The sequence below is a fragment of the Salmo salar genome, chromosome ssa15 (genome assembly GCF_905237065.1).
Source record: "Salmo salar chromosome ssa15, Ssal_v3.1, whole genome shotgun sequence".
Taxonomy (NCBI): Eukaryota; Metazoa; Chordata; class Actinopteri; order Salmoniformes; family Salmonidae; genus Salmo; species Salmo salar.
In genome coordinates, this window is record NC_059456.1 from 28,587,658 (window position 1) to 28,607,960 (window position 20,303).

Sequence of the window (20,303 nt, forward strand, 5' to 3'; positions counted from 1 at the left end):
CCCCTGCTGCCTCAGCACGGCCCACAGGGGAGGACCGACGCTGGCTCCCTAAGTGATGAGAAGGGTGGGAGATGTGGAGAAGGCCTCAGCACGACCCACAAGGAAATAGGGCCGATGCTAGCTTCTTAAGAGACGAGAGGGGAAGGAGACGTGGAGAAGCCCCATAGGGTAAGGTCATTGAAACTGAAGGCTATAGGACAAGAGAAACAACATTAGGTCCACATCCTAAAACTAAACATAATGCACTATATAGGGCAGTGGTTCAGAGAGATAAAGGGAGATGAACAAACAGAATTTTTTTTAAACTCAGTCGGGCCATTGCTACGCTGACATCTGGACATTTGCCACCTAGGAAATTTGTGTGACCGGACCTTCTCAAATAGTAAATAGCAGGAGTGAAAACGTTTGGGAAGCACTGATACAGGGAATAGAGTCAGACACAGGAAGGAACATATGCTTGAGGTACTCCCAATCAGTAGGGATCATAATTGATCAATTGTGTTGACAGAAACAAGAAGGGGATGAGTCTTACCCTTGAGCCACAAAACTACACATTTCTTATCTTAAAAATCATCTGTACAGGGTAACGTTACATTTTGTCCCCTTGACAGACTTAACACTAAAGAAGGAAAAGAGAAGCAGGAGGGTACAGTAGGTAGTTAAACCCCACACTAAAGACACCGAGAGTGGAGGGGGAAAAAAGCCCTATAGCCCTCTCTTCAGGGCTGATGGAGCAGTCTAGGCTGTGTCTCAGGTGCCTCTCTCTCGCTCTCCCTCTTTCAGAAATGTGGAGATGTAAACGAGTGCTGGGAGGGAGAGGGAAAGGGGTGGCTGTCAGGAGACAGAGAATGTGGCTGTCAGGGTCCCCCCTGCATGATGAGTGTAGGATGAAGGCAAGGCAGGCCACTTTATTTTCTCCTCTTTCATCTCCAGGCCTTGCATTTAATCTTCTAAATGCTGCTGCTGCCTAGGCCTGGGTGTCTCTCTGTGTGTGCGCGCGCACCAGGCTGTCCTGGCTCTTACCCAGGGTTCTTTTTAACAGCTAGTTATTTCACCTTGGCAGAGTCGCAAAACACTTGCCACGCCCCCAAGGCTCAGACGAGTTTGCCCTCTGTCCTTCCCGCTGTGTAGATGGATTGGAACCTGGGTTGTATTCATTAGTGCATACTGCAGCAAAACTATTTGAAATGGGAAATGCTTTGCAATAAAAAATTTTAAAAGATTGTTTCTTATTGGACAAGTTGTGGTTCTCTCCCACCCATTTTGGTCAGTTTTCCTGCGTTTGGTGAATATGACCATGTAGGGGTGGCAGGTAGCCTAGTGGTTAGAGTGTTGGGCCAGTAACAGTAAGGTTTCTGGATCAAATCCCCGACCTGACAAGGTAAAAATCTGTCATTCTGCCCCTGAACAAGGCCGTTATAACCCACTGTTCCCCAGTTGGCTGTCATTGAATTTGTTCTTAGCTGACTTGCCTAGTCAAATAAATAAAAACTGGCATGACCTGTTGGATAGTTATGAGGTTCTCTCTTCTACAGTCCTTGACAAAATGTGTATATTGGACTTATGTACATACATCGGTGCTGGTTATGGCTGAAATAACAGGCCAAAGCACATTCCTGTAAATAAATACAAAATGTAACTTTGTTGTATAAAATGTTCTGTTATGTGTCAGATCAAGTCACTTTTGACTTGTTATGTCTATAGTTTTGTGTAGTATGTTGTCCTACTAATCATATAGCAAGCATATGTATTGAAACCCAAGGCAAGTTTTTTAAATCTAAAAATTGGGGGGGAAATATTGTCCATTGATGATATTGAAGCACTACTTCCCTCTACTGGTGGTTGTGTTAACAGCATACAGGAGTGCATTAACTTGGAAGCAGACGGAAGTGAACAGGCTGAAAGAGGGAAGTACCATAAAGTAAGATAAAGGTCTTGATGAATAAAATCCGTTTGGCACGGACATTGCATTAAGGGCTTCACCATTTTAAAGTAGTCAACTGGGTGGAATTTCCCAGAGATGAAGATGTGAAGCGAGAGGATTTATTCAAAATCTGGCTGTGTGAGATATGTACTTTTTTTGTATAGAGGTACAGTATATTACTTTTTAATAAACATTTTTATACACAAAACACACACATTCAATGTTAAAGGTCCCTTACTTTGTAGTTTAAAATGTGCAATTCAACCTTAGAGTTTGCTGACAATTCTTAAAAATGTCCACACAATATTTTCCTTTAAAAAAGTAAAAAAGAATTCATAGAAGGTGATATCTACATTAGCCCCAATTTTAGAACAGATGGATATTATAAAAGTGAAAAGTCTCTTTGATCATGATTTAGTAAGCAAAAACAGGTATCCACAGAGTGTACGCAGCGGCCGTTTAAACAAACTAGCTATAAACTCTTAAGAACAACCATTAGACCTAAATAGTCCACACAAAGAAATAGCGATATAGATATTCCAATAATAGCAAAATAGATATTCCAATATAGGTATTCAATTAAAGTGATATAAAAGAAGTGAGATCGGCAAAAGCAGTAGAATATAATACAGTGCATTTACAAATCCTTTCACATTTCCTTGTGAAAAATAAACAAAAACATTTGTTTGAAATATGTGGAATGCGAAAAGCAATTAAAAGCAAGGCAAGTTGTGGCACTGATGTGAGACAAAGTGGACATTGCAGGTCGCGCCGGGCATTTATGAAGTTTGCTATATCATATACAGTGCCCTCAGAAAGTATTTACACCCCTTGACTTTTTCCACATTTTGTGGTGTTACAGCCTGAATTTAAAATGGAATACATTTCGATTTTGTGTCACTGGCCTATACACACACACATACAATGCCTCAATGTCAAAGTGGACTTAAGTTTTTAGAAGTTTTCACAAATAATGAAAGCTGAAATGTCTTGAGTTAATAAGTATTCAACCCCTTTGTTATGGCAAGCCTGAATAAGTTCAGGAATAAAAATGTGCTTAACAAGTCACATAATAAGTTGTATGGACTCACTCTCTGTGTGCAATAAGGGTTAAACATGATTTTTGAATGACAACCTCATCTCTGTACCCCACACATGCATTTATCTGAAAGGTCCCTCAGTGGAGCAGTGAATTTCAAACTCATATTCAACAACAAAGACCAGGTAGGTTTTTCCAATGCAAAGAAGAACACCTATTGGTAGATGGTTAAAAATGTAAATAAATGTAGACATTGAACATCCCATTGAGCAAGTTATTGATGACAATTTGGATGTTGTATGAATACTCCCAGTCACTACAAAGACACAGGCATCCTTCCTAATTCAGTTGCCGAAGAGGAAGGAAACTGATCAGGTATTTCACCATGAGGCCAATGGTGATTTTAAAACAGTTACAGAGTTTAATGGCTGTGTTAGGAGAAAACTGATGATGGATCAACAACATTGTAGTAACTCCACAATATTAACCTAAATGACAAAGTGAAAATAAGCAAGCCTGTACAAAATAAAAATATTCCAAAAGCATGCATCCTGTTTGCAATAAGGCACTAAAGTAAAACTGCAAAAAATGTGGCAAAGAATACAAAGCGTTATTTGGGGCAAATCCAACAACACATCACTAAGTACCACTTCATATTTTCAAGCATGGTGGTGGCAGAATCATGTTATGGGTATTCTTGTCATTAGGGAGTTTATTTATTTAGGATTACAAGAAACAGAATAGCACAGGCAAAATCCTAGAGAGAAAGGCTGGACAATAACCTGTTGCTGACCAAGATGACATTGAATGTTCCTGAGTGGGCTAGTTACTGTTTTGACTTAAAAATCGTCTTGAAAATCTATGGCAAGACCTGAAAATGGCTGTCTAGTAATGAGCAACAACCAACTTGACAGAGCTTGAAGAATTTTTAAAAGAATGTGCAAATATTGTACAATCCAGGTGTGCAAAGCTCTAAGAGATTTACCCAGAAAGACTCACAGCTGTAATCACTGCCAAAAGTAATTCTAACTTGTATTGACTCAAAAGTGTGAATATTTATGTAAGTCAGATATTTCTGTATTTGATTTTCAATACATTTGAAAACATGTTTTCACTTAGTTATTATGGGGTATTGTGTGTAGACAGGTGAGAAAAATAAATGTAATCCGTTTTGAATTCAGGTTGTAACACAACAAAATGTGGAATAAGTCAAGGGGTATGAATACTTTCTGAAGGCTCTGTAAATGTGGCTCCTTGGACTCTAAACACCTCCCTGGGTGTTGTAAGATCTGATCGTCTGTGCAGCACGTCTGTAATGATGACCTGGAACACCTCCATAGTCAATCTCATTGTTTCAGGTACAAAGATTATTTGTACTCGTTTGTTTTTCCGGAGTGGGATATGTCTTTCATTCCCTCTCAAGCCCCCCCCTCCCTCCTCCCCATTCCTCCCCTCTCTCACTGCCAGTCCTCGTCCTTTTCATCTTCTGTCTCTGAAGGCACATCCTCATCACTGACCTCATCCTGTTCTCCTGCTCCATTCCCACCCCCGTTCCCATTCTGCATAACCTCTGCTGCCTCCCTGGCCCGTGCCTCCGCCTCAACCGCCCGCTCCTCCTCCTCTTTGAGCTTGAGTGCGGCTTCCTTCTTCTCCCGCTCAGCGTGGCTCTTCATGTGGGCGCTGCGGCTTTTCACCTTGAAGAACACCCTGGTCAGAGGTCAGATAGATACATGGACAATTGAACCCAGAGAGCTAAATATAGAGAGAGAGACCTACGGCTCTGATGGAACCTACAGCCACACAGGTGACATACCAGGTCACCTATTTTTGCAGTTAAAGCATATCAATGTGGTTACTGAGACGTAAACTCTTCTCCAGGTGTTGTAAGCTCTAATTACCTGTGCAGCGCGACTGCAACTAAGACAACCTGAAATGCCACCAATGGCTATTGTCTACATTGTTGCCACACTGGTCTGAGATAGAGACCAGTGTTCACTGGACATAAGAGAGATGCCTGGTTTATAATACTCTTGGTCAATCCCTGTCTTTCACCGTTTTCTTTCACTTAATTAAAAATTGGCGGGGAAAAGTATTAATGGTGGAAAATGTGTATCTGTTTGCAGATCATCTAAACATCATCTTAAAGGGACACACACACACACTGACCTGCTACACTTCTTGCAGGGGAACACGCCCTCTGGGTCGCCGGGGGGCTTTGGGGGCGCTCTGCTCTTCTTCCCCGCCTCGGGACGAGGTTTTCTGGCTGCAGAGGGAGGGGTTGGATGGGGAGGACCAACCTTGTGTACAGCATGCTGGTCCCTGTGCCCTAGCACTGCTCCTGTCTGGTGGGCCAAACATTACATCATTGTGTTTGTCTATTATATCAAATCAAAATAACATTTTATTGGTCATATACGCATGTTTAGCAGATGTTATTGCGGGTGTAGCGAAATGCTTGTAAAAAAAAATCTAAAATACATAAAAAATAATACTGCAAAGTATCCTTAGAGCTAGAAGCACGGCAGCCCTCTGTTGCCGCCATTTTTTCCAGAAAGTACCAGTGTTGTACTGTCCTGTTGGTAAATCAGTCTCTTAAAAAAGTGTTGTACTGTCCTGTTCGTAAATCAGTCTGTTATACAAGTGTTGTACTGTCCTGTTGATGAATCAGTCTGTTATACAAGTGTTGTACTGTCCTGTTGGTGAATCAGTCTGTTATACCAATATTGTACTGTCCTGTTGGTGAATCAGTCTGTTATACAAGTATTGTACTGTCCTGTTGGTGAATCATTGGTCAAAGGACATATGATAGCAAGTATAAATAGATATGGGATAGATTTAAACATGGTACAATGAGGTTAAAAATCATTTTTAAAAAAAGTAACTTCAAGTGAAAATGAGCACTTACATTGTCGTGAGCCTGTAGTGTCTGAGTAACCCTGGACTGGTTGCCATCTTGACCCCTGTCACATGACCCTTCCCACTTCCTGTCAACTTCTTCCTGACTTGGTTTTGATCCCTGAGAGCTCTGTGAAAAAGAGACAAATAACACAATAAATGGTCATATTAATAAAATGTTATTTTGTAATGCAATGTTAATATATTTTTTTTATGTACTCATGAATGACTTGTTTTATAATAAACTCAGCAAAAAAAGAAACGTCCCTTCTTCAGGACCCTGTCTTTCAAAGATAATTCGTAAAAATCCAAATAACTTCACAGGTCTTCATTGTAAAGGGTTTAAACACTGTTTCCCATGCTTGTTCAATGAACCATAAACAATTATTGAACATGCACCTGTGGAACGGTCATTAAGACACTAACAGCTTACAGACGGTAGGCAATTAAGGTCACAGTTATGAAAACTTAGCACACTAAAGAGGCCTTTCTACTGACTCTGAAAAACACCAAAAGAAAGATGCCCAGGGTCCCTGCTCATCTGCGTGAATGTGCCATAGGCATGCTGCAAGGAGGCATGAGGACTGCAGATGTGGCCAGGGAAATAAATTCCAATGTCCATACTATGAGACGCCTAAGACAGCACTACAGGGAGACAGGATGGACAGCTGATCGTCCTCGCAGTGGCAGACCACGTGTGACAACACCTGCACAGGATAGGTATATCCGAACATCACACCTGCGGGACAGGTACAGGATGGCAACAACAGCTGCCCGAGTTACACCAGGAACGCACAATCCCTCCATCAGTGCTCAGACTGTCCGCAATAGGCTGAGAGAGGCTGGACTGAGGGCTTGTAGGCCTGTTGTATGGCAGGTCCTCACCAGACATCACCAGCAACAACGTCGCCTAAGGGCACAAACCCACCGCTGCTGGACCAGACAGGATTGGCAAAGTGCTCTTCACTGACGAGTCGCGGTTTTGTCTCACCAGGGGTGATGGTTGTATTCGCGTTTATCGTCGAAGGAATGAGTTACACTGAGGCCTGTATTCTGGAGCGGGATCGATTTGGAGGTGGAGGGTCCGTCATGGTCTGGGGTGGTGTGTCACAGCAACATCGGACTGAGCTTGTTGTCATTGCAGGGAATCTCAACACTGTGCATTACAGGGAAGACATCCTCCTCCATCATGTGGTACCCTTCCTGCAGGCTCATCCTGACATGACCCTCCAGTATGACAACGCCACCAGCCACACTGCTCGTTCTGTTCGCGATTTCCTGCAAGACAGGAATGTCAATGTTCTGCCATGGCCAGCAAAGAGCCCGGATCTCAATCCCATTGAGCACGTCTTGGACTTGTTGGATAGGAGGGTGAGGGCTAGGGCCATTCTCCCCAGAAATGTCCGGAAACTTGCAGGTGCCTTGGTGGAAGAGTGGAGTAACATCTCACAGCAAGAACTGGCAAATCTGGTGCAGTCCATGAGGAGGAGATGCACTGCAGTACTTAATGCAGCTGGTGGCCACACCAGATACTGACTGTTACTTTTGATTGACCCCCCTTTGTTCAGGGACACATTATTCAATTTCTGTTAGTCACATGTCTGTGAAACTTGTTCAGTTTGTCACAGTTGTTGAATCTTGTTATGTTCAAGTTTGCTGAAAATAAACACAGTTGACAGTTAGAGGATGTTTCTTTTTTTGCTGAGTTTATTTGTTTTTCATTAACTAAAGCCTTACCTTAACATCCACTACTGCCTCTGTGTGTCTATCTGCTGGGGACTCTGCAGGTCCGTAGGTAACGCTTCCACTGCGACTGATCTTCACCTGTTTCTTATGCATGTAGTAAAACTCCACACATTGTGCCACTGTCTTTGTTTGCACCTGTATACGGAAAGACAAATCACACACGCAAACAGACACAAATACAGACAGTTATTAAAAGGTTATTCATTTCTTATAGTATTCCCACTGTTTGCCCAGGTGGTACTGATTCATGCTATGTGGTGAAACCGTCATGGCCTGGTTAGAAGTGAGCGTACCAGTTTCTGCACCATGAAGAAGTCCTTCCTGTAGGTAGAGATGCCTTTATTGAAGAAGCGCTTCTCTGAGGGAGTCCAACTGTCTGATCCTGGGGGGGAATTATTCACCATTCTGTCAATGAGGCCTCACAGTGTGTGTGTGTGTGTGTGTGTGTGTGTGTGTGTGTGTGTGTGTGTGTGTGTGTGTGTGTGTGTCGGATTGAGGGGTGTGTCGTACGTGTTAAATTTGGAAGTGAATGAATGGCACCACCCCCCTCCATTTCCCCTTTAACAAGCACACTTTTGAGAAAGAAGCAATTGAGGAAACAAAATGGCTTCCCCACCTGAGTAGTGATAGTCCGCCAGGTGGTGGCCATCACAGAAAACGGGCTCCTTGAGCAGCAGGAACGCCAGGGTCTCCTGGGGAGAGCAACACAATTCATCACTGGGCCTATCTAGTGCACTATTTTGACCAGGGGCCATAAGGCTCTAGTAAAAAAAAAAGAAAAGCTCACTATAAAAAGTTAATAGGGAGCCATTTATGAAACCTGGGAGAAACTAATTTGCCACAGAGGGGATTATCGTGGAATCACTGGGTTAAATCACTGGGTGAGTCACTCTACTCACAAGGACATTGCCCCCGCACTCATGCAGACAGTGGAGGGCCAGCTCCTGATTGGTGCCACCTCCATACAGAGCGCTGGAGCAGGCCAAGCTCATCAGGTCGTCCACTAGGGGGAGAGAGTGAGGCAGTTTTGAGGTAGGAAGGCAGGGAGGGAGAGGAGGTGCAGGGACAGAAAGACAGGGTGGGGGAGAGAAAGAGAGGGTGGGGGAGAGAAAGAGAGAGAGCAAGTAGAGAAAGACAAAAAAAAGAGACCGAAAACAAAACGGTCAACATTTTGCGCTACTTCAGGACGTTACAGCCCAAGTTAGTCAAATGTGCGTACTTCGACTTCCATACAAAAACTTTTTAAAGTCAGCTCTGTATGCCTCATACCACAGAGCCATGCCAAGCTGAGCCGAGCCAAGCTGTACTGAGCTGGCCTGACTATGCATTCAACATAGTTTCTGGAACCACGCCAGTACAGTATGGTTCGGGTTGGCCCTATTCTGTGAAAACGGTATTAGATTACTATAGCTTTGAGTACGAGGCAGTGTAGTTACCGGTCTCCTGCTCTGCGTGGCGTAGCAGGGAGTCCTTCATGGGGAGCCAGACCAGGTCAGCCTTGTGCTGGTCCCACTGGGTCAGTGAGCGGTCACACTGCAGCTCTGGTACCTCCGCCTGGTACTGCAGGCCAATGTTAATACGCCTGGGGGTGGGGAGAGGGAGGGAGGGTCGGAGCGAGGTAGATGGTGGGGAAAACGAGGGAGAGGGAGCAGGTGGAGCGAGAGAGATTGTGGGTTTGATTCCTGGGGCCACCCATATGTAAATGTATGCATGCATGACTGTAAGCCGCTATAGATAAATGTTATCTGCTAGATGTTATATATATTATAACTGCATCATAATGCATTATACCTGAGTTCAGTGTTACAGAGGTTTGTACTCACGGTTCAAAGCTGACAGGTGTGGCGTCGGTGATCAAAGGGAGGACTGGGGGCGTGATGTCTGTAGAGCTGGCTGTAGAACACAAATGAACACAGCACCTTTAGGACGCTACCATCTGGACAGAGGTATATAGAACAGAGAGGACAGAGAGACAGAGAGACCATCTGGACAGAGTTACCATCTGGACAGAGGTATATAGAACAGAGAGGACAGAGAGACCATCTGGACAGAGGTATATAGAACAGAGGACAGAGAGACAGAGAGACCGTCTGGACAGAGGTATATAGAACAGAGAGGACAGAGAGACAGAGAGACCATCTGGACAGAGGTATATAGAACAGAGAGACAGAGAGACCATCTGGACAGAGGTATATAGAACAGAGAGGACAGAGAGACAGAGGTACCATCTGGACAGAGGTATATAGAACAGAGAGACAGAGAGACCATCTGGACAGAGGTATATAGAACAGAGAGGACAGAGAGACAGAGAGACCGTCTGGACAGAGGTATATAGAACAGAGAGGACAGAGAGACAGAGGTACCATCTGGACAGAGGTATATAGAACAGAGAGACAGAGAGACCATCTGGACAGAGGTATATAGAACAGAGAGACAGAGAGACCATCTGGACAGAGGTATATAGAACAGAGAGGACAGAGAGACAGAGGTACCATCTGGACAGAGGTATATAGAACAGAGAGGACAGAGAGACAGAGAGACCATCTGGACAGAAGTATATAGAACAGAGAGGACAGAGACAGAGAGACCATCTGGACAGAGGTATATAGAACAGAGAGGACAGAGAGACAGAGAGACCATCTGGACAGAGGTATATAGAACAGAGAGGACAGAGACAGAGAGACCATCTGGACAGAGGTATATAGAACAGAGAGGACAGAGAGACAGAGAGACCATCTGGACAGAGGTACCATCTGGACAGAGGTATATAGAACAGAGAGGACAGAGACAGAGAGACCATCCGGACAGAGGTAGAGAGACTATAGAACTTGATCTGATCTCAGAATGCAGGAAGTCATGGGGCCATTTAACTCCGGAGGACTGTGGGTATGCGTTCCTAATGGCACGCTATTCCCAACGTAGTGCACCGCTTTTGGCCAGGGTCCATAGGACTGGTCAAAAGTCATGCACTACATAGGGAATAGGATGCCATTTGTGACGCATCCTACACTTTAAGCGCCGGTTCAATAGCGATTTCTCCATTGAAAATGCTTTTTTAGTCCAGGACTAGACTTAACTACTGTCTGGGAAACCAGCCCTAACCAGCCCTGGACTACTGACAAAAGAAATACATTGTGACAAGGATGCATGCAGTGCATAGGAAAAGAAAGGAACAGATTTGTATTTTACATAATAACAATAGAGGTAGGGGACATCTTGGAGAGAGAGGAGAGAGAAAGAGAGAGACGGAGGGAAAGAGAGAGAGAACGATACAGCAAGACTCCTCGAGCTTCCGTGACAAGACTTACTAGATCGCAGAAGGCTGCGCGAGACCGACTTGGGCGTGTTGGGTGGTGGCTGCAGGGTCTGGTTGCTGGCGGCGATGGAAGACAGGAAGGTGGAGAAGTAGAGACCAGAGCCCTCGCGCACCGGCGACAGGATGGGCGGCGGGGTGTAGGGCGGCAGGGTGAAGTGGTGGTCGGGCAGGCGGATGGGCGACCGCAGGTGGCTCTGGTAGGGCGTGATGGCGGAGTAGACCGAGGGGGCGATGAACGTAGCCGGTTTGGGTGGCGGGATGAAGAGGGGCTCGGGACGAGGCCGCCATTTGTGCTTGGCTAATTTCCCATCGTCGTCCTGACCAGCATCGCCCTCCCCGTCCTGGTTGGGTGAGACGATTGTGAGGAGTTCAGTGATATTTCAGAGAATGACAAGGACAAATAGACAAACAACCAACTGCATTGGTTCAGTGGAAGGTGGGAGGGAGATTATGACTTGTGTGGGGAAGTCACCGGCGGGATTAATGAAGTCGCTAAATAATATCGTTGTGAAACCACATTGAATGTTTTTGGCATCTACATCAAAGTGTCTCCATTGAGTAGTATTTTTTTATTTTTTTTATTTCACCTTTATATAACTAGGTAGGCCAGTTGAGAACAAGTTCTCATTTACAACTGCGACCTGGCCAAGATAAAGCAAAGCAGTGCGACAAAAACAACAACACAGAGTTACACATGAGATAAACAAATGTACAGTCAATAGCACTATTGAACAATAGCGCATGACAACCCAACCCATTGTGGAGTTAAGGCCTAATTTCTACATACTAAAACATGTCCCCCCAGTAGGTCATCATATCTGGGTTCAAATAGTATATATATTTTTTTTCATATACTTTAACTGCGCTTGATCGAGCTTGCCTGGCTGGCACAACAGAACAAACAGAATAGTCTAAAAAGGGCAAACCCCCGCCCACCTGGAACTCCAGACAGGCTCAATCAAACACTCAAAGTATGTGAAAGAAAGCAAATACTATTTGAACTCTAGATTGTGTTCATTAGGCACCAAAACAGAAGAAAACAGTGAGGAACTATGTGGACTAGTCCAACAAGGAACACTAAAATGGTGCAAAACATTTTTACTATTTTTACTTGCCTAATGAATACAACCAAGGTCTGCATGCCACAGGACCTACCTGGCTGAAGCTCTCTGAGAGGGAGTTCCTCAGTGAGCGGCGGCTCGCTACAATGACCGAGGGCTTGTGTTGGGGCTGGGGCGGGAGCAGGGCGTGCTGGCCCGGGGGGCGCCCGTGAGGCCAGGTGCCCGGAGGGGCTGTCTGACCCTGGCGCACTGGCACGGACACGGGGATAACCAGGGGCACCATACCAGCTTGTCTGCCCATAAGACCCACCTCCTGCTGCTGCTAGAGGAAAATGGGGGGTAGAGGGGAATAACAGAGATATAAATAAGTAGAGAAAAGAGATAATATAGATATTTTTATTTATTTTTTATTTCACCTTTATTTAACCAGGTAGGCAAGTTGAGAACAAGTTCTCATTTACAATTGCGACCTGGCCAAGATAAAGCAAAGCAGTTCGACACATACAACAACACAGTTACACATGGTGTAAAACAAACATACAGTCAATAACACAGTAGAAAAATAAGTCTATATACAATGTGAGCAAATGAGGTGAGATAAGGGAGGTAAAGGCAAAAAAGGCCATGGTGGCAAAGTAAATACAATATAGCAAGTAAAACACTGGAATGGTAAATTTGTAGTGGAAGAAAGTGCAAAGTAGAAATAGAAATATTGGGGTGCAAAGGAGCAAAATCAATAAATAAATACAATAGGGGAAGAGGTAGTTGTTTAGGCTAAATTATGTACAGGTGCAGTGATCTGCTCTGACAGCTGGTGCTTAAAGCTAGTGAGGGAGATAAGTGTTTCCAGTTTCAGAGATTTTTGTAGTTCGTTCCAGTCATTGGCAGCAGAGAACTGGAAGGAGAGACAGCCAAAGGAGGAATTGGCTTTGGGGGTGACCAGAGAGATATACCTGCTGGAGCGCATGCTACAGGTGGGTGCTGCTATGGTGACCAGTGAGCTGAGATAAGGGGGGACTTTACCTAGCAGGGTCTTGTAGATGACCTGGAGCCAGTGGGTTTGGCGACGAGTATGAAACGAGGGCCAGCCAACGAGAGCGTACAGGTCAACGTGGTGGGTAGTGTATGGCGCTTTGGTGACAAAACGGATGGCACTGTGATAGACTGCATCCAGTTTATTGAGTAGGGTATTGGAGGCTGTTTGTTGACTTGGCTTTCGAAGACCTTAGAAAGGCAGGGTAGGACAGATATAGGTCTGTAGCAGTTTGGGTCAAGAGTGTCCCCCCCTTTGAAGAGGGGGATGACCGCAGCTGCTTTCCAATCTTTGGGAATCTCAGACGACACGAAAGAGAGGTTGAACAGGCTAGTAATAGGGGTTGCAACAATTTTGGCAGATAATTTTTGAAAGAAAGGGTCCAGATTGTCTAGCCCAGATGATTTGTAGGGGTCCAGATTTTGCAGCTCTTTCAGAATATCAGCTGACTGGATTTGGGAGAAGGAGAAATGGGGAAGGCTTGGGCGAGTAGCTGTGGGGGGTGCAGTGCTGTTGACTGCAGTAAGGGTAGCCAGGTGGAAAGCATGGCCAGTCGTAGAAAAATGCTTATTGAAATTCTCAATTATAGTGGATTTATCGGTGGTGACAGAGTTTCCTATCCTCAGTGCAGTGGGCAGCTGGGAGGAGGAGTTCTTATTCTCCATGGACTTTACAGTGTCCCAGAACTTTGAGTTTGTGTTGCAGGAAGCAAAATTCTGCTTGAAAAAGCTAGCCTTGGCTTTTCTAACTGCCTGTGTATATTGGTTTCTGACTTCCCTGAAAAGTTGCATACCACAGGGGCTATTCGATGCTAATGCAGAAGGCTACAGGATGTTTTTGTGCTGGTAAAGGGCAGTCAGGTCTGGGGAGAACCAAGGGCTATATCTGTTCCTGGTTCGAAATTTCTTGAATGGGGCATGCTTATTTAAGATGGTGAGGAAGGCATATAAAAAAAATAACCAGGCATCCTCTACTGATGGGATGAGGTCAATATCCTTCCAGGATACCCGGGCCAGGTCGATTAGAAAGGCCTGCTCGCTGAAGTGTTTCAGGGAGCGTTTGACAGTGATGAGTGGAGGTCGTTTGACCGCTGACCCATTATGGATGCAGGCAATGAGGCATATAACATATATAATATAGATAATATAGACAATATGTAAGGGAGTAGAATAGAAAGTGGAAGTAAATATGGCAAATAGTAAACATGCTTGACAAATGAAATGAAACCCCCGCAGCAATTGCTCATCTCAGACTGTAGGTACGCATGTCACAGACAATTTATGGACATTGCTTAAAGGCAGTCTTCAGTGTCGCAAGATCCTGTTTCACAAATAGAATCAAGAAAGCACTGCACACGTCGTATGAACAACCAGTTACTTAAAAGCAGCAAATGGTTACTGTCAGCTTACAAAACGTATTGAAAATCCAGTACTAGTGAAAATACACAACATTAGCAACTACATTCAAGCCAGGCCAGAGAAATACATTTGAATCTAATTCAAATGACTCCAGTAAATGCCTCAAATCTCAATTCTGCACCATTGAACTCCACCCCACCTCACACGGCCAACTCAGCAGTTGGGCTTGTGATTCAGAAATATATAAAAAAATAAAAGCTCAACCTTGGGATTGTGAATAACAGTGGTAGGACTGTTTTATTAAGGCACCTGGTTGGGGAGAGAGTGTGGAGGAGTGGGAGTCTGCAGGCTGTGGCTCCAGGCCGCTGCCCCTCCCTGGCTCAGCTGAATGGCTGGGGAGGGAGAGTCCGGAGCGGCTCCAGGCTGCAGCCGCGGCCCCTCCCTGGCTCAGCTGAATGGCTGGGGAGGAAGAGCCCTGAGGAATGTAGAGGTGTGCAGACATGTAGCTGCTTCAACAGTCTGCACCCAGCACACAGTTTCTCTCTCTGCAGTCTGCACCCAGTCTCTCTCTCTGCAGCCTGCGCCCAGCACAGTCTCTCTCCCTGCAGCCTGAGCCCAGCACAGTCTCTCTCCCTGCAGCCTGCGCCCAGCACAGTCTCTCTCCCTGCAGCCTGCGCCCAGCACAGTCTCTCTCTCGCTCCCCCTCTCTGACGATTTATTCAATAATCAACATGTTTTGCCTTTAAAAACAAGTCCTGAAAAAATGCAGCTGCTTTAGTGGGTGTGCCTAAGGGAAACGTCAACATCATAAATTCCTGACAGCAAGGCTAGGAATCACTCTTTTCTCACAGAAGTACAGCATAAGGGGAAGTCCTGCATAGAAACCATGACCTTCCTCTTGGAAGAGGAACAGAGTGTTGTAGTGGTCACAGTGGCAGCAAAGTAGGCGAAAGACACAATCAGTTGTTCTGTCATCCGAGGAACTCATCTAAATTCAATAGTCAGGCCGCTGTGTGTGAAAATTCAGCACTTACAGAAAGATGAAATTAGGAATATATGTATAATTATTTAACTGCATGTACTGTACAAGTGAGCGAAAATAGCAGTAGAAGTATTATTGTCTGTTAATTTACTCCAATCAGGGGAGTAAACCATTAACCATTATTACTATCTTCAGGAAATACATGAGGTATTTAATCAACATCCTTATTTCCCTGGCCCATTGTGTAGGCCTTCGCGTACAGCGACAATTTTGAACACTTGCTGTTCAGAGGTCTATGTGAATGATTGTTTTTTTGTGTGTTTCTTTAAAGGAGTCTGGCATACACACACCTTTTGTATTTATTGGACCGATGATAGAGAGGAAAGTTGATAGGAGGACAGTGCTAGAGCAGTGGGTCAGATTCAAACCAATGCTTGCAGCGGTACACAGTACATGTGATCCAGACGCAGGGGCTTAGACCGCTGGACTACACTAGGCCACTATGTGAGTTGAACTTGGAACAGGTTTTAGGCCTGGTTGAACTAAACAAAAGAGTGTAAACAAACCTTGGCCATCTTGGAGGAGGGCAGTGATTCCCTCTCGGAAGCCTTCTGGGCCAGAGTCTCCAAGTTGATCTCTTTCGACGCCCTCCTCCTCCGGCGGGTACTCTGGATAACCCCCCCAGTCGGCCCCTGTCTCTCCCCCCCTTCTCGTCTGGCTACCACACCGTTCTGGGGTACCTCTCTGAAGGTCTGGTTCCAGGGGGATAGTGAGGGAGGGTCCACGAGTGGTGATAGCCCGTCTCTGGAGAGGCGGCGGGAGCGACGGGGGGCAGCCGGAGATGCGTCTGAGGAGGGTGACATGGGGTCCGATGTGAGTTTTGGAGGGCAGGGGTCGGAGGGTGGGCTTGATGGGTCAGCGGACGGGGTCTCTACATCCGGTGTATGTCCCAGTCCCTGAGTCTCCACAGACAGAGGCATGTCCTTCTGAGGGGTTGAGGGGCTAGCTCTAGACGGACAGTTGTCAGGGGGCTGGTTATAACTCAGGAAGTGTTGGTTTGGCTGCTGCTTTTGCTGAGACTGCGGCTGCAATATTTCCTGCGATGGTAAACTGTGTGGCGGTTGAAGCTGCTGCTGGGGCATTTGTTGCCGTTGCTCCTGTTGTATTTGCTGTTTGTGATACTGCTGATTCAGCTGCAGTTGGATCTGATGCTGTTGCATTTGGTGCTGGTGCTGGAGCTGTTGCTGCAACTGGTGCTGCTGTTGTTGTTGTTGCTGATGATGCTGCTGATGTAACTGTTGTTGTTGCTGCTGCTTCTGCTGTGCTGCTGTTGCATCTGAAGCTGCATCCGTTGGTGGTGTTGTTGTTGGGTTTTTGGCTGCTCGTTGTAGCTCAGGTTGGGCATGGCCTTGGTGCCCCCCTGGAACACCGGGTAGTACCCAGACGGAAGGTGCTGTTTGGTGGTTCCGAACGCCAGCTGGATGGGCTGCATCAAGGACCCTGGTTGCATGGTGGGGTGAGAGGAGGGGGCATGGGGGGGCTGAGCCTGGAGATCTACACCCTTATGGCCCTGCTGGAAGGCCTGGAGCTGGGCTTGACGCATGGCGGCTGCCGCAGCATGCTGCCCCCACTCTAAGCCCCTAGCCTGGGCTTGAGCTTGGGTTGCCTCCCTGTAAACCTCCATGGAACCTGGAGCCTGTTTCTCTGCTGGCCCCATCTGCAGAGCAGCTCCTCCATCGTTGCTCCCCTTGGGGAAGGCCATCTGGACCCTAACGTTGTTCAAGCCGTCTATATACGGGCTAAAGTTCTGCCCCCATGAATTGGTTGGCAGTGGCCCGGAAGCATCCTGAGACCAGCCAGCGGCTTGGATGTGGTCCTGGTGCATCCATTTGACAGAGGCAGTCTGCTGATAGTGTGCACGACTTTGGGGCCCCTTCTCTGGGTTGAAGACACCAGAGCCGTGGCCTCCAGGCTCCCCTACCCTGTGAGCAGACTCCAGAGCCGGGGGGCCCATACCGCCATAGAAGACATCCACCGCGTGCTGCACTGTGGGCTCCTTCATGGCAGCTGCAGCCCGATGTTTGCCCCCACTCTTATCAGGGATCACTTTCTGCTGAGGAGGGTGACTCATACTATAATCATCAAGCTAAAAAAAAAAACAGCGGGGGAAAAAGTTGAGGTCCTTTATATATATCCCCAGTCACTTGAGTAAAAAACAAGGACGAGGCCAAGTGTTTCTGCCTACACTGCCTCGGTCTGGGACCGTTGTGTCCTGCTTTGTTTAACGGCGAGAACAGAGGGACTCGGGAGGAAACATAAGTCCTACAGGAAAGAGTAGAGGGTGGAGAACACACACCTCCCTCAAGTCAGATCTGAAGAAGTTTGCTGCTGTTACGGGTCACGGCAGCCCTGGATCCCCAGGTGTCCCTCATTCATGTGTTGGGCCCTGAAAGGTAGAAGATGAGGGAAATGACTGGTAAAATATATGTGAAGTAAGTTTTCAACAAGCATGTGTGCAGGACAGGCCTGTTTGCTTGGCTCAGAGGAAAGAACTAGGCTAATTATATTTAAAGTAAAATACGTTCAGAGAGCATGCACTGTACAAGTATTGTGGAAGCAAAGTTTTAATAATGCTGAAATACTTCCAAATCCAATTAATATAATGACATTACAGACACAAAACTAGTCGTGTCGGCCCATTATTTACCCACCATAGATGTTGGTTTCGACTGTGATAATAGCAGGCAGCGACAGTTTGAGGCGTGGACTGTACAGAACTGCCATTTGACACAACGAGAAATACAGGAAGCGAGAGAAAACAAGTAGAGTCGCTTTCCACCCCCCTCTCCGAGCCCCCAGTCCCAGCCAATTGGATGCAAATTTCAGGCAACCTTTTGTGTTGTAGTAAAGTATTATGTTGCCACACTGTTGCCTTCGCAAATTACATACAGTAACAATCTGCGCATGCGTTTATGTGCAATAAATGTGGCCAGGCCACTAAGATCACATCGTGGCTTCATTAAAGTCAAACTAAACCTATAAAACACGAAGTGCATACTCCCATGGGATTGTGTTTACAATTGTAACTTCTCCATGTTTTGCGATCATGTTGATCGACAACACACGTGATATGCTATTAATTAAATTAATTGACACTTACTGTTTCAATATCATTGTATGTATATGACAGCGAGTTCTACGGAGCCAATTTCCTCTGGGCCAAAGTCGAATGCATGCAGCTCCATTACGGGATCGTGCGCAACAGATAACATATACTTCGAGTTCGACAACTTTTCTTCAGGCCATAGAGTAAACAACTTGCATCGAAACCATTCAAACACGGGATTTGGGATGATTGTTGTTCAATCACAAATCGAGGTAAGTACAGTGTCTACAATGTTGCACACAGTGAAATAATAACACACTTTCAGGAAAACATGTCCAGCAACTTTCTCCCCGCATCGAGTGTGTACGTACATAAACCACTGATCCCGTTGTGTATGATCAAAATATCACGTACATTTTGTTATTTGCGTATTTTTCATAGATCTGTCTGTCAAATGCATTGGCTCTATTGCATTCGCTGATACGATCAGACTACACGTAGCATTTATAAGTCTGTGAAGCTGCACCGACGCATTAAAGTTCTGAGGTCGTGAATGCTCCGCCTCACCCTTCAACCGCTCAACTGACGTCTGCTATCCAATCCGATTGTCTGACCACGCCTATATCCATATCCTTATAAGGTTGTCCCACTGCTTGTGGCATCATCCAGTAAATTGCAGCACACCCTGGCAATGAGGGGATTCGATTCATCTGGCCTGGGCGCCATGGTAGGCGTGTTTTACACAGGTCGAAAGTTGATTTTGCATTCGTTATGAAACCGTCTGACTCCCGGGTGTGAGCCAGGTGCCCCGTTCAAAGCCGGCTCCAAACAAAAGTTACGTAATTAAGCATTAAGTAATAAGTAGGATTCTGTATTTTCACATGCAAAAGTGATTGAGTTTGATATATGTCGTCCCGATGAAAACTAGTTTAAAAATTCGAACATATATTTTTGTATATTTTATGGAAAATAGATGTATGTTTCTGTAAGATGGACCACGCTGCCTTGTTGACAACATGACCAAGCGGCGCAGAATACTGTTATATTTGAGAAGGGCGCTCCTCCCTCACCGCTTTTGCCGATCCCGTCATGGGCCATGGACCGGTACCCCGCAGCTCAGCATAATCGATTCTACCCAGTGCTTCTGAGGGGGATTTCCTTCAAGGGGGATCCCAAAGGGGTCACATGTTGAAGGGTGCATACACGGCCAAATCCATAAGTGTCTCATTTGGGTAGTACACTAGGCAATGTCATATTTACTTATTTAGGCAAGTCAAACACATAAGCCCCCGGAGGGCATTTAACTTATCTATTTTTGAAAGCATCACTGCTCAGTCAAGAACATATTCTTATTTACAATGACAGCCTAGGAACAGTGGGCTAACTGGCATGTTCAGGAGCAGAACGACAGATTTCGATATAGCAACCTTTGTTACTGGCCCAACGCTCTAACCACTAGTCTACCTGCCGCACCGTCATACTTTGGATATGTGGATATATATCATAATGCATCATTTGAATTTCCAAAGATATCTATTGTAGCATTTTATAGCACAACTAGCATTAAAATGCCATATTGATTTGATTGGCTGTCTGAACTGCAATTTGTTCAATGCCAGTGCCCTGTCATTGTCAATAATATTCAGGTGTCAATGCAGTACTGCACTGACTCTGCATTGACTCTGCGTTGCTGTCCTGAGGGTGCCACTTTTTTTACGCATAATACTGTACTCTCACAATCGCATCACATTCTCAGCATGCAACAGGAAACACTGTTGATTCTGATGGTGCTGTGACAGTGACATCTATATTCCGTCTTCCTAGCCCGGCAGCGGATATAAAC

General features: G+C 45.6%; 1 protein-coding gene across 2 annotated transcripts; it reads right to left on the reverse strand.

Moving 5' to 3' along the window:
- Positions 1–2,091: 2,091 nt before the first annotated feature.
- On the reverse strand, positions 2,092–16,939 carry mideasa (mitotic deacetylase associated SANT domain protein a). 2 transcript variants are annotated; one of them, XM_014143964.2, is made up of 12 exons: positions 15,921–16,939; positions 12,076–12,300; positions 10,913–11,261; positions 9,428–9,497; positions 9,041–9,186; positions 8,504–8,607; positions 8,221–8,296; positions 7,898–7,986; positions 7,596–7,739; positions 5,869–5,988; positions 5,130–5,305; positions 2,092–4,670 (listed from the first exon to the last, which is right to left on the reverse strand). In XM_014143964.2, the coding sequence occupies exons 1-12, from the start codon at positions 16,572–16,574 to the stop codon at positions 4,421–4,423; spliced, it is 2,403 nt and encodes an 800-aa protein (XP_013999439.2). In that variant the 5' UTR covers positions 16,575–16,939; the 3' UTR covers positions 2,092–4,420. The 2 variants fall into 2 exon arrangements, with proteins under 2 accessions (XP_013999439.2, XP_013999437.2); XM_014143962.2 differs by having other exon boundaries at positions 12,076–12,303.
- Positions 16,940–20,303: the final 3,364 nt, after the last annotated feature.

What these genes read in the sequence shown, in the direction of transcription:
- mideasa (XM_014143962.2), bottom strand. Translation starts at nt 16,574, where the DNA reads ATGCAACAGCATCAGATCCAACTGCAGCTGAATCAGCAGTATCACAAA. An exon ending in CCACGCAGAGCAGGAGACCG is followed by an intron (nt 8,608 to 9,040) that starts GTAACTACACTG and finishes CTCTCCCCCTAG; the next exon opens with TGGACGACCTGATGAGCTTG. An exon ending in CCCTGCAAGAAGTGTAGCAG is followed by an intron (nt 4,671 to 5,129) that starts GTCAGTGTGTGT and finishes ACCTCTGACCAG; the next exon opens with GGTGTTCTTCAAGGTGAAAA.